The sequence below is a fragment of the Oryza glaberrima genome, chromosome 6 (assembly GCF_000147395.1).
Source record: "Oryza glaberrima chromosome 6, OglaRS2, whole genome shotgun sequence".
In the NCBI taxonomy this organism is placed as follows: Eukaryota; Viridiplantae; Streptophyta; class Magnoliopsida; order Poales; family Poaceae; genus Oryza; species Oryza glaberrima.
Window position 1 is genome coordinate 12,841,072 of NC_068331.1, and position 15,104 is coordinate 12,856,175.

At 40.5% G+C, this 15,104-nt stretch overlaps 1 protein-coding gene across 1 annotated transcript; it reads left to right on the forward strand.

Moving 5' to 3' along the window:
- Positions 1–7,306: 7,306 nt before the first annotated feature.
- On the forward strand, positions 7,307–14,245 carry LOC127776193 (probable CDP-diacylglycerol--inositol 3-phosphatidyltransferase 2). Its single transcript, XM_052302551.1, has 10 exons — positions 7,307–7,948; positions 8,150–8,234; positions 8,318–8,367; positions 8,592–8,631; positions 8,726–8,770; positions 8,857–8,922; positions 9,191–9,305; positions 9,630–9,686; positions 9,772–9,870; positions 13,958–14,245. Exons 1-10 carry the CDS (start codon positions 7,888–7,890, stop codon positions 14,009–14,011), a joined length of 672 nt encoding a protein of 223 aa, XP_052158511.1. The 5' UTR covers positions 7,307–7,887; the 3' UTR covers positions 14,012–14,245.
- Positions 14,246–15,104: the final 859 nt, after the last annotated feature.

Sequence of the window (15,104 nt, forward strand, 5' to 3'; positions counted from 1 at the left end):
TTTTCTTTAGACATGACATGCATATGAAATCTATTATGAGATGCACCAAGAATATCCAAAAACAAACCTAAAATAATAAAATGCACATACAAACAAGTATATTTATTTCCATTTTAAGTTTTGCTTATTTTAAATATTATATCTCCATTTGTTTTCATTTAGCTCAAATATTTTGCTTAGGTTGAACTGCAAAACCAAAAGAATTAAATTCCTATTTTATGGTTAAATCAACTTACTTGAATTGAGATTTGCTAACTCAAGATTATAAAATCTAGATTTTGGATTAGCTCTAATATTTTTCCAACAAAACTTTGTGTTTTATATTATTTACATGATTTTTACTCTAAGATAAACTATTATGCTCTGAAATGCTTTAGCTTTCAAAAAGTTTTTAAATTTTCCTCAAAAATTTTCCTAGGTGAAAATCTTGGTATGTTACACCAATTCCTCCCTCTTAAGAAAACTATACCCTAAAAACCTCTCTAAATAAACGTAAAAACCCAACACATAAATCATATTTTTATCTTTAGAACCCATTGTAACGCATAAGCATGTAACAGCAAATAGTGAAAGTCACAATTCTCTTTAATAATATATATATTGCACTATGATTTTTGGATTCATAACAAGTGTTAATCTTTAATTTATCCACCTAGTGGACAACAGGTCTACATGGCTCCACCTGGTAGAAGCATCAATCAGTACCATAAAATACCTAAACGGGCCCGACAGGGGCTGAATAAGTCCACATATGTCACCTTGTGTCCTTGCCAGGAAAACAGGTGACTCATCCCTAATCTTCAGGAGGGATGGCCTAGTGATCAACTTCCCTTTTGCACATGCAGGGCAAATAAAATCTTCAGGATTAGGAAAGTCTTTAGTTTCAACATTGTGGCCAGCAGAATTGTTGATGATTCTCCTCATCATACCCAACCCAGGGTGACCCAGCCTGTCATGCCAAACTCTAAATGACTATGGGTTTCTAAATATGGTTTTCATCACAACATATTTCTTAGTGGGTTTTATGTACGTGTAGTACAAACCCGATGGCGATGAAGGGAGCCTTTCCACCACTTGCTTTTGATATCCATCTATTTTGGTTATGAGCAGATATTCAGCATCTTGCTCAATCTCGGTTTCTATATGGAAACCGTTTGCACGGATATCTTTAAAGCTTAAGACAGTACGCTTTGAATTAGGATACAATAGAGCATCCTTTATAAAGATATGGGAACCCATAGGGAGAACTAGCGTAGCACTTCCGGTGCCTACTATATGAGCATTGCTTCCGGCAATGGTCATAATATTTCCAGTTTTCTTAGTTAAGGTGTGGAAATATCTAGTTTCCCTTAAGATTGTATTAGTGGTGGCACTGTCTACTAGACATATATTCTCTTCACCCAAGTCTGTTTATAGAACATAAACATAAATGAAATTAAACATGGAGTAAGTTGATTCTATTAAGGGAAACATTACAATGACTTCAGGCCCAGTAAAAGACTAAGCGTGCTCTTCAGGAGCATTATTCATGACCAAAGTTCTACATGTGCTACTCATGCGGAACACTGCATATGACTGACATATAGGAGATTACTTCAGGTCTCCAAATATGTCATCATCTTTTTCAAGAAGTTTGTCCCAATCATCGTCCATGCGGACGTCCCCACCATCCTTAACAATGATAAGCATGTCATCATGCTTTTCAATCTAAGCTTCAGGCTCAATGGTGAAGTGGGACTCATGTTGGCTCGTTTTCTCATTCATGCTTTGTTGGTAGAGCTCAACCAGGTGCTTGGGGACACGACAGTTACGGGACCAATGCCCTCTGCCTCCACATCTATCGCAGTTATCCTGCTTTACCCCAAATGATTCACCTATAACCTTCTTGAGTTCGCCTTTTCCTCTGGGTTTACCCTTACTCTTGCCCTTGAATATGATACTTCCCTTACCTTTCCCTTTCTTCTCACCATGGCCTCTATTACGGCCACGCGAGTTTCCAACAACATTGGCGTGTGCTTCAGGCACTGCCATAGACCCAGTGGGTCGAGCAAAATGATTCTTTAGAAGAACCTCATTCTGCCTTTCTGCAACTAACAGGACTGAGATAAGATCAAAGTACTTCAGGTACTTTGAGTTCCTGTATTGCTGTTGCAGTACTATGTTGTTGGGATGAAAGGTAGATAAGGTTTTCTCGATCATCTCGGCGTCAGTGATCTTTAGGCCACATAAACGCAACTGAGAAATGATCCTATGTAGAGCAGAGTTATATGCCGCCACAGACTTGTAGTCTTGGAAGCGTAGGGTGATCCAGTCATGTTGTTCCTGTGGGAGCACAATTGACCCTTGCTGGTCAAAGCGATCCTTCAGGGATTGCCACAATACCAGTGGATCTTTCTCGGACATATACTCAGACTTCAGGTCTGGGTGGAGATGGTGGCGCAAAAAATGCAATGCCTTTGCTTTCTCGGCCTTCGTAGACTTCACAGTGCCAACTTCGGGCAGCACAATAGTATGATCGAGACCCATGGAGTCGAGTTTAATCTCAACGTCCAATGCCCAAGTGAGGTAGTTACTATCATCCAAGGCAAGCTCGGCGAATTCCTTCTTTGCTATGTCCGACATGTTCTGCAACATCATTTGGTATTTACAACAGGTAAATACGATGTGCAGGGTCGACATGAATTGGTCATGCGTAATCTTCAGGATTACTAATGTGTGTAATCTTCAGGATTATCACACAGTTTCCCATAGAATCTTTCCTAGCAAATTAACTTAAGTAATCTTCAGGATTACAGATTGCTTGATTAAATATTATCAATCATGCTAGGAAATCAATTTCATAACAATAAAATAAATGTTATGAAAGTCATGCAAACAGCAAAGTAAGCATGTAAAACAAAACGAAGAGCATACATGGGCACAACTTCATGTATATTGTGCAGTCTGTAAAAAGTAAGATAAACCATGTAGTACTTCCCCACTATGAGCCCACGCTTCATGGCGGCAGACTTAGTGGCATCAAGGGCCCATATGGGTGATGTCTATAAAACAAAGGACATCCATAACGACACTTCAGGGTCGTGCAGAAGGTTCGTTTGCCTCCGATATTTGGCGGCAACGGCGGCAGAGCCGTTCATTAAGTTGCTATGCCGGTGCTTCAGGCACCTACATCACCTCTAGCATTTGGGCGATAACGGCGGTAGAGCCGCCATTGCGTTATCGAATAGTGCTAATGGGATGTACCATCTCAAACCTTTGGACGGTAACGGCGGCAGAGCCGCCATCATGTTACTGGGCGTTGCTGAGAGGATGTATCAACTCTAGCAATTGAACGATAACGGCGGCAGAGCCGCCATCATGTTATCGTGTATTGCTGAGAGGATATCAGAGGATGGTACTTCAGGTACCATGTTCTTCTGCTTATTTCAACTATAGCAGAAGAATGATTTGCATATCAAGAGCAAGATGATCAGTAGAAATTGATTTCTTACCTGTTTACCTTTTTAGCTCGGTAGAGTCTCGTGCTGATAACGTATTGAGAAACCAATCTATTCTACTGATCAGCACACAAGCAAATAAACACAGAGCTGTGAAACACGGAAAGTATGAGCGAGTGGAAGCTTTATTTCTTCTGGATTTGAGTACAAGCTACAAAAGGAGAAGCAGGAGACCGGAGATCGGTTGTTCTCGCCTTAGACCTTCTGGGCCCTATTTATAGGCGGAGGAGGGTGGAGGCTTACGTCGTAAGCCTTGGACCTTCTGGATTGCATCGTAAGCTGGCTTCTGCTGTAAGCTGGTTTGCGCCGTAAGCTGGCTTCTGGCGTAAGCTTTCTTCTGTAGCAAGCTTCACACTCATAATTTAATTCGTCCATAATAAGGTAGGTTTCTTAACATTTTTAATTATTATAAACTTTAAAAATGGACTAATATGATATTTTAGAATAACTTTCATATAGAAAGTTTTCGCATAAAACACATCATTTAGCAGTTTAAAAATCTTGCAACGATAATCTAAAATTTTATCTCCGCTGGTAGGAGAAACGAACAGGCATCCCCTTTCCTTCGCGTAAAAGAAAATCTCCAGTCTCTCGTCGTCTCCATCTGGCGAGCAGAGCAAAGCAGAGCAGGGAAGGCGAGGGGATCCTGGTGAGCATCCACATCCTCTTTCCGATTCATCTCTCTCTCCCAGCGGGACTACTTTTGTCTGGAATTTGCTTGCGTTCGTTAACCCTAGCTTCTCTTCTAGATCTGGAAGAATATCTTCTCTTAATTTCAGAGCCTTAATCTTAATACAAGTAACAGTTTGTTTGTTCCCCCAAAAGTTTGGGGGTTCAACTGAACCCCCATGTCCCAAAGTTGGATCCGCACATGGTGTTTTGGTTCTGATTCCAGAACGAAACTTGATGCCATGGGAAGAGGGGAAGAGTAGGGGGAGAGGGAAAACGAACATAGAACTCGTATGCAACCCAAGTGTTAACATTTGCTTGCTTACATAAATGTTGTTTTCTATTTGATTTTGGGCAGCTTGATAGTAGTCGCAACATGTAGAAGTAGCCGGAGATCCATCACAAAAATATAGAGCATAACACTTGTCTATGAACAAAAAAAGAAAAATGCATCATGAAACAAAGCATTCTTCTTCCTGAACAATAGGATAATAGGTGATACATTTATTCTGCTCCCTTTAATACCTTGCGGAAGAGGATGGACCTACTAGGTGAATAAAACTATTAGAGTATTTTGTTTCTAGATCTCTCAGGTTACTCTTATTACAAAAAAAAAAAACCCAAATATTTTTTTTCTAGTTCTCTCAGGTTGCTATTATTACAAATAACTTTTTCCAATACATTTAGTAATCACGTAATGTATTAAGCATAAGCCCACCAATCATATTAGGAATGTAAACATAGACTAATGGTGTCTTATCAGAAAAAGGTTGTGCCATTGGAGATCAATAGTTATTACTCGCTTGAAGCCTAGAAGCTTCTCACCTAAATTGCTGCAAGCAGTCCCTATATAGGAATTCCTTGCAAATAATTCATCAGTTTATAGACTTATCCAAATAACAATGAAACAAGCAATATTTTTTTGAGGAAATTGCTGGCAGCACTGTTTATATAGAAATTTCTGTAAAATAATTGCTCCTGAGCTTGTGTTTGTCATAAATGTTAGTTGTTACTGTAGATGTTTCTTTCCTTAAAAGTTTCCCTAAACATTCTTGCTTGTTTACAGGAATTCCTATATGAACACTGTTGCCAGCAATTTGCTTTTTAAATATTCTTGCTTGTTTCATTGTGACATTGTTATTTGGACCTGTCTATAAACGATTGTAATTATTTTACAGGAATTCCTATATAGGGACTGCCTGTGGCAATTTAAGTCACTACAACAAAACATGTGTTTAGAGACATCTTATTTATAGTCTAGAGACGTTTTGAACCGTCTTTAGGCATACATAGAGTCGCTTCTTCAAAGCGTCCCAGAAGCGTCTCCGTTAGGACCGTCTTAAAATTATAAAGACGCTCCATATAGCATCTCTACAAGATCTGAGACATGAAATAGCGTCCCTACGTTAGTTGAGACGCTTTTGTAAATGGGATCCAATAACGTGTCTCATGGTGCGTCCTTATGAGTAACTGAGACGTGTACATACGATTCATTGTAGGATGCCATGCTTGGCATATTTACAGCATTCACATCTGAGCAGTATATATCGCCATCAACATATATATCAAAATGACAGTAAACAGTAAAACACTCCAATAGATGAAAGGTAATTATATTAAGGACAATTGTGATTCACAAGTCAGCTAAACAGCCATACAGAAAAAAGAGATTTGCGTCATCTCTTAGAAAAATAAATTTATAACTGTTCCTAAGATAATTCTTGCTTTATCTCCTCCCTTCTTCACAGCATGATAAAATATATCTATAACTGTTCTTAAGATAATTCTTGCTTTATCTCCTCCTCCTTCACAGCATGATGTAGCAATCCTTTACAATCTTCAGTATCTTCTAAAATGAATTGTGTAAACCAAATCAGTGTACATGATAAGATTTCTAAAAAATGTAAGAAAGCTAGCTAAGTTTACTAGGCCATAAACAGAGAATTAGACAATCCATACATGTATTGATTCATAGAAGATACACCCATCACATATTTCATATTTGTCAGGAGCTTATTCCTAGCATTGTTTACTAGCTTCAGTAAAGATTTATTGAAATCGACCCTTAATAAAGTAAAACAAAATAAAGCACTTCAATTTGTATATTTCTGAACAAAGAGACTATAGCCATACTACAGTATTAACATGAGAATATTCTCCTACAGATATCCAACAATTTACCTTAATAGCTACTTGTTCTATACTTTTTATGTGGCTAGAATTTCTCATCATCACTATAAGTAACAGGTAAAAACTTATGATGGCCATACCTTTGACACTTTAGCAGTTGCTCTCCCTCCTGCATGTAAATACTTTGGAAACTTCAGCATATAGAAAGCAAATCTCCCATTTTGGACCAGCATCTCTATTCCTTTACTCATATGCCACCGAAGGACAGTATGAAGAACCATCGCATCATTCAGAACTAGTGTCCGAGATCCAAGTTAAACAAACATTAATACCAATATTTGTTTCAAAGTGAATCGATTAGAAGATTGAGTTGAGTCAAAGCAATGCCTCTCTGTGTTTTAATGTGATTTTGTTGCTAAAACTACTTAATTAATGCTGAACTAAAGCAGGGGAAAGAACACAGCGTTATGCAATCCAATACTCCAAATAAATTTTTTGCAAGCGATACCAAATTACCAAGTGATTATCTTTCTGAACAAAGTATACAACAATCCCAAAGTATCATCATCAGAATTTTTTCCTAAAAATCTGCAAAAAAAAAAAAAAGTTACCTTCAACAATACTCATCTGTATTTTTGTGCCTTCTTGAAGCTAAAATTCCAAATGTAGTCATCAGATGGAATGGAATCAGTAGCAAAAAAGAATTTATAATGAGCCCTTAATGATCGACATATTGGTATTGATTGATCCACAGAGGTTCACAAATCATCAAATTGATTATCAGATCTGCATCATGCAAGTATTGGTATTAGCATTTCGTCAAACAACTAGTACGATGGTTCATCCCTGAAGCAGAAAGAACGAAAGGTACAGATCAATATTTACTCTTTTATACTTCTGCAGGATTACGAAATAATCCGATGGGGTAGAACTCAACATAAAGTCTGGACAAATTGAATCACACAAACAAATCAAAGCACCTTTGTAGTTCCTTAAGCCTTACAGATTAGGGGATGAGAGAGCATACCTACCAAGCTACCACCGTGGAGTTGTCGCTGGGCTGGTGAAGGCAACTGAGGGAGGGACGCGTTGGCGATGGGGAGTCGCTGATTAGGCGGCAAACTGCCAGCGGTGGCTCCCATGGCGAGGATCAGAGCAGGCAGTGGTGGGCGGCGGCCTGAGGAGGAGGAGGCAGACGTGGCATTGACTCGCCGAGGATGAGGCGCCGCTGGCCCCCGGTCGAGGACGAGCCGGCGGCAGGCATCGAGATGGCGACCGGTGGAAGATAGGCGGCGGCACCAAGCAGGCAGTTCGATCTAGATGGGAGTTTGTTGCAGCACGCAGAGAGGATGAGGACGTGGGTGGTTTCCAGGAGAAAAAAAAAATTCAATGTAAATCTTAATTTTTGAGAAATCAATGTAAAACTAGGGCGTTATTTAAAACGTCTAATAAACCGTCTTTATTGGCGGGGTAGCCTAGAAAATAGAGACGATTTAAGTCTCGTCTCCAGCCAAAGGTCTTCATTTGTTTGTTTAGTTGTAGTGAGTGAGAAGCTTTCTGGCTCTTAGTGAGTAATAACTACTGATCTCCAATGGCACAACCTTCTTCTGAGAAGACGCCGTCAGTCTATCTTTACATCCCTAATATCATTGGTGAGCTTCTGTACGATTTCTTGTTTATTACAGTACGCTATTACCAAATGTGCTGTAAAAAGTTATTTTGTAATATTAACAACCCGAGAGAACTAGAAACATAATATTTGGGAATAACATATTAGAACACATATGATTGAATAGAAGCAATGGCCATTTTTTTTTCTTACTAATTGTTATTGGCATCTTGTTTTCATGCAGGATATTTTAGGATCATCATAAACTTCATTGCTTTTGCTGGATGTTATTCCAACAGGGTGCTCTTTGCTATCTTATACTTCTTCAGGCGAGTGTTTTAACTTTATCCACACACTACTTGCCTTGTGCAATTTGTATATCTATGAATTTAACATCATCAAGATCTATCAGCTTTTTCTGCGATGGATTGGATGGTTGGTTTGCACGAAAGTTTAACCAAGGTAATAGAAGCATTTCGTATGTGTTCAAAGTCTTCATGTAGTTTGTCATTCTGCAGAGAATATTATTTCTAATTTTTTCCCTTGTGCCTTGAGACTTTATAGCACTAGATATTTTATGAAGAGTAAATTATATGAACTTCTAATAAACTATTGTCTGCTCAACAGTTAAATCTTGGTTTATCTTTACTCATTATCTGATCAGTTAATGTTATTCTATGTATCAGCATCAACATTTGGAGCTGTGCTGGACATGGTAACAGATAGGTACTCCTCGAATAAATCATTGAACTCTGTATATGCAAGGTGAATACATTCTGCAGTCTGAAATAATTTCACTGTTCAAATTGCTCCTCCTCAGGGTTAGCACTGCCTGTTTATTGGCACTTCTCTCCCAACTTTACAGGTATAAATGAAAGCAGAAAATGCTTCAATTGTTGTACCTTCGATCTAGATACCTGATGCAAACTGTATTTGCAAGTTTCTTTGCAGACCTGGCTTAGTTTTTTTGATGCTGCTTGGGTTGGATATTACAAGCCATTGGTTTCAAATGTATAGGTTAGTTTTCTATACCAGTTTTTCAGTTAGTGCCACTTTGTAGTTTTCTTCACCTCGTAGGTGCATCCTCTTCTGTAAGGTATTAAATGGAGCAGAAATGCAGAATAAATGTATCACTTATTGTCTTATTGTTCAGGAAGAAAAAATGCTTTTTTTCATGATGCATTTTTTCCCATAGACAAGACAAAGTGTTATGCTCTATAGATTTATGATGAATCTCTAGTTACTGCTACATGTTGCCAACTACTTGGTGGTGTTTTTTTACTAGTATGTTCCTATCAGGTAAAACTAGCCACAAGGATGTGAAGGACACTGGCAATTGGCTTCTAAAATTATATTATGGACATCGACCATTCATGGCATTCTGTTGTGTTGCTTCCGAGGTACATGATTAATCTATATTTGGCAGTATCTACATGGATGTTTGGCTGCTTACATGCTGGACTATGTGCAACATGAGTGCTATGCTGGATGATTTTTTTACTAGTTCAGCTGAAGTATGGGCATGAATTGAATAGGATGTGTTGATGTGCCCAAAAAACTGAATGGCCCAACGAGCCTATCTTACATCTGCACATATAGCACCAAATAGTCATTTGATATAGTTGAGGAGTCACCATCTCTGTATGTCTAGCACCCTTATACACTCTGACTAAACTGCACTTAAATGTTTCACCTTCTAACATAGGAAGTTTATAAAATTACAGGTTCTGTACATAATTCTTTTTCTGTTTGCTGATGAGAAATCGACAAGCTTGCTTAATGTAAGAAGACGATCATCTCTACTGTTGCTTAATACAATCAAGTCTTGTTGCGGTAGTTAACATCTGGTATTTCTATATGCAACAGGTGTGCAGATGCTTTCTAAAGGGAAGTCCTCTCACTTTCTTCGTTTTTATTTCAACTCTAGTTGGTTGGGCATTAAAACAAGTGATCAATATCATCCAGGTATCCAGAAACCAACATTAAAATTTCTTGCAGTTGCAGGTGCTTGATATTTGTACATCTGCAAGTATTTAAGTTCTAATTATGACACTAATAATAGGTTTGTTATAAAGCTGAAGAAAAATTGTTGATGCACTGGTTAGCTCATATGCTTTACATTAGGGTTTAGCTAGCCCTGGTTAATAGGAGATACATTATGCCCAAATTATAGGTTCACATATGTTGCTAAAAGCCTAGAGCAGGTGCTTATTGTAACATTCTATTCTTTATTTAGAGTGTCTATTTATATGATTCTAGCAGTACTAATAGCGACACATTAATAAGAAGTGTGGATCGAGATGTCGACTACCACTAGAGTTGGGCACTTGTAGGATCGAGATGTCGACTAGAGGGGAGGGGGGGGGGGGGGGAGGGGTGAATAGGCAATTTAAAACTAAATGACACCTAATAAAAAACTAAGGGTGTCTTTGGTTCCCGGTCAAGGTTGGATGGGATATGGCGGTCCATATTTTGCTGGATATGGCGGTCCAGTTTTTTGTTTGGTAGAGTGAATATGGCGATCCAGTTTTTTGTTTGGTTGTAGGGATGAAAGTGGATATGGTGATCTATTTTTTTGTTTGGTTGGGGGAGTGGGATGGATGAGTGGTTGCAATCACCCTTTCATTAGAGGTGGTGAGTATACCCCTCCAAATTCTCACCCAAAAAATATCAATCTACTAAAAAAAATCTAAATAGAAATAAAAAAGCAGAAAGAAATAAAAGGGGAAGGAGAAAAACAAAAAAAAGAAAAAAAATGCCATCTCGAAATCGCCGGCCGCCGCTCGCCTTCTCGAAATCGCCGGCCGCCATTCGCCTTCTCGAAATCGCCGGTCGCCGCCGCCTCGTACCCTCTCTCCCCGGCCGCCGCCACTCGCCCTCTCCCCGGACGCCGCCGCTCGCCCTTTCTCGCCGGCGCCCCCCCAGATCCGGTTGTCGCCGGCTCGCCTCATCTCTCGCCGCCGAGCTCGCCTCCTCTCTCGTCGCCGGCTCGCCCTAGCCGCCGCCGACCTCGCCTCCTCTCTCGTCGCCGGCTCGCCCTAGCCACCGCTGCCGAGCTCGCCTCCACGGTCGTCGCCTTGCCTGGTCGCCGAGCTCGCCTCGTGGTGAGAGGGGTGACGCAACCCACATGTCGCTCGCCCCTGCTCGCCCGAGCGCTCGGGCGGCTGCATCCGGCCGAATCGGCCGGATCCCCCCATCCGGCATCTGGGGGGAATATTCCTCCCCGTGCCGCCCCATCCCACCCCTGCCCAGGAACCAAACACCCACAAAAAATGGGCCGCCATGTCCAATCCACCCATATCCCTCCATCCAAACACACCCTAACCTAAGTTGCTAGGCTCGGTGAGGGTCAAGTCTAACTAAGCAACTAAACCTAGGGTGATAGTGGCTCAAGTATGTCTATAGGAAAGCAAATCACACTCCTAAGTCAAGTTTAGCAATCCTAGGGTAATATGAGCTCAAGTATGTCTCTACGAATGTAAATTGCACAAATGTAAATGCGACAAATAGAAGAGAATGAGACAAGGAATTTTTTACCGAGGTTCAGAAACTCACCGGTTTCCTACTCCCCGTTGAGGCGAGCCCAACTCCACCCCTCAACTACGAAGCCACCGCACGCCCCCTTCGTCAAGGGGTGGGCAAGGCGGGAACCGGCCCACGGAGAGGACTACCCAAGCCTCGATCACTCGGGGTAGTTCTTCCTTCACTCCGAAGGTGGTGAACTCCAAACCACTCACAACCGGCGTCGGGCCTTCTCCACAATCTTCTCGGAGAGGTGACAGGGCAACTCCTTCACAAGCCGTCTAGGAGGCTGCAACCTCCAAGAGTAATAAGCGATGACCCGGCTTGGAGATGATCAAGCGCCGCACTAGCTCTACAAATGGAAGCAATGCACTTGACTCTTGGCTAAATCAACCCTCAAACACACTAGATGGATGAACACAAAGCTCAAGTGGGTGTGTGAGAGATGTAAGGGGTGTATGCAATTGAAGTGGGTGCCAAGAGAGTCCCCTTGCTGCTGGTGGGGGAGTATTTATACTCCCACCCACCAAAACTAGCTGTTGGGGGCGAAATCCCCCAATTTTGTGTACTGCCGGTCTGACCGGAGGTGTGTGGCCGGTCAGACCGTTCTACTCTACAACGGCTAGTTTTCTAGCCGTTGTAGGCCTGACATTAGGCCCCAACTGCATGGCCGGTCAGACCGACATAGGGTGGCCGATCAGACCGGCCTCGGCTCGGTCAGACCACCCCTAGCTCGGTCTGACCGAATATAGCTCCGGCGGCTCTAGATCGGCCACACCAGAGCACGCCTCTCGACTACTAGGGGGCCGGTCAGATCGGCCTATAGCCGGCGGTCAAACCAGCCGCTAACCGCCGGTCAGACCGGCATACAAGCCTCGGTCTAACCGGTCCTGGTCAGTCCACACAGAGACAACAAGCATTAAGGTGATGTGAAATTTGAGTCTAAATGCATAGTGACCTAATGTGGCAATTTAAATCATCTCTTTGCTAGGTCATTACCCTTCTTAATAGTACGGCAAAGCTATAAATAAACTAGCACAATTTTGATCACCCAAACTCCTCGATCGAATTAAAATTCAACTACTAGTTTACTGTCATCTATCCTTTGCTTTGCCCCCATCAATTTTTAGTCCACCATCGATAATCATCCATGCGCACGTATGATGTGAATCTAACTCAAAACATATAACTCGATATAACGGTTAGTCCACAATTAGCGTTTGTCATTAATTACCAAAACTAACAACGGGGGCCTAGATGCTTCAATCCCCCCTTTTTGGTAATTGATGACAAACACCTAAAACATATATAATCAAATTTAAAGCACATGGATATATTGCATTGAAAAGCAAATGCTTCCCCTAAACATGTGCATATCAATCACAATAAACAAATTAGGAACAAATGCACATTTCAGCATAGCTCAACACAAATACACCATATAATGTGAACTTCACATATAGATCATTCAATTGCATTGGATGGTCACAAATATATCAAAATCACATCCACCATCCATCATAACACAAATTCACATCAATAACCTTCCAAATTATAGAAGTTCATCCATATATCATCCAAGTCACAAATTGTCCAAAGAGGGCTCACAAATAATAACCTAGGCTATTACATGACCACGAAGGGTCCAAATAACATAGAGTTCAACAAAACGAAAAAAACACAAGATATAGCCCAATACAAATACATAATATAGCCCATCCACCTTAACCTACTAAATATGTGCTTAACTTGAGAAATCCCCAACAGTACACTATCCTCCGTCATCACAATCAATTCCGGAGGCCAAATGGAGTGGTAGTGAGGTTAGTTACATATTTAGTAGGTTAAGGTGGATGGGCTATATTATGTATGTGTATTGGGCTATATCTTGTGTTTTTTTCGTTTTGTTGAACTCTATGTTATTTGGACCCTTCGTGGTCATGTAATAGCCTAGGTTATTATTTGTGAGCCCTCTTTGGACAATTTGTGACTTGGATGATATATGGATGAACTTCTATAATTTGGAAGGTTATTGATGTGAATTTGTGTTATGATGGATGGTGGATGTGATTTTGATATATTTGTGACCATCCAATGCAATTGAATGATCTATATGTGAAGTTCACATTATATGGTGTATTTGTGTTGAGCTATGCTGAAATGTGCATTTGTTCCTAATTTGTTTATTGGGATTGATATGCACATGTTTAGGGGAAGCATTTGCTTTTCAATGCAATATATCCATGTGCTTTAAATTTGATTATATATGTTTTAGGTGTTTGCCATCAATTACCAAAAAGGGAAAATTGAAGCATCTAGGCCCCTGTTGTTAGTTTTGGTAATTAATGACAAACGCTAATTGTGGACTAACCGTTATATCGAGTTATATGTTTTGAGTTAGATTCACATCATACGTGCGCATGGATGATTATCGATGGTGGACTAAAAATTAATGAGGCAATGCTAATTGTGGATTAACCTTTTTTTTTAGAGTGTCTATTTAACTTTCATGTTTCTTCCCTGAGCGCAGATGAAAACAGCCGCAGATATGTGCGTTATGTTCGATTTGAAGCACGGTAAGTGAGCAGAAACGGACAAAGATTCGTTTAGTTTGGCGTTTGACATGTGGAAGAAAAATTCATGAGGCTTGATGCACCGAGGGCATATAAACCTAATGTAAGATTTTGACATTTCGTTGACCTGGTTGAGGGCATGCAGACATTAACGGCGTGAAAGAAAAAAGATCTGGTGTATCGAGAAAAACAGGGTTGCCATGTTTTTCCTACAGTGATGAATTTGCGTGATCTTTGTTTCTTTATCAGGTTGATGTTTGTTAGCAGTACTTTTAGCTGGCTGTGTGAATACATTTCTCACCTCTGAAAATTTGGAGGGCATGAATCCGGAGCCATCATTTAGCATTTTACTCCGTTGTAAATTTGTTTACACTAATCTCCAATGAAATGTATTTACATTGTCTCCTCTATTGCGTACTGCTGTATCACATTTATAAACAACTGTCGCGCCCAGGGATTCGACAACCCGAATCACCGGCTAGCTGTGCATTTAACCTCTATCCAGGCATCAACCAGAGTACACAGATGATAATTTGATACAGCTCCACAACTTACAAAAATAACAAAATAAAACTCATACACAGCGGAAAAACTAAAGAACTAGACTTGATCTTCACAGCAACGCGAAGCTTTCTCCATAACTCCACAGGCAAACTCTTGATGGCCGGCACAAACCTAATCTTCATAGAACTCACCATCTTAACCAACTTCTGCTTCTTTGGGATTGGGAAAAAGAAGCAAGACTGAGTACAACCACCGTACTCAAGGATAACGTAAGGGTAATCAAAGGATAGGCTCAATAGGATATTTTGTAGTAAAAGCAGCATTTGTAAATCATAAGTTGAAAGCAGTAAACAATATATAATTGAGCAGTATTAACATCATTATTGTCCAACGCTAAACCACGTTGTGATAGGCCCAACCCAAAACCACATGAACTACACCAGTTCATTAAGGCAAATTATTAAGGTGAGACTAATCACGGTGAGCTAGTTGACCGCCCAATAACCGCGGGCACGGCTATTCGAATAGTTTTACTCTGATCAGAGGTGTACAACTTTACCCACAAGACACGATTCCACATATGAAATCATGCCCCGAAGT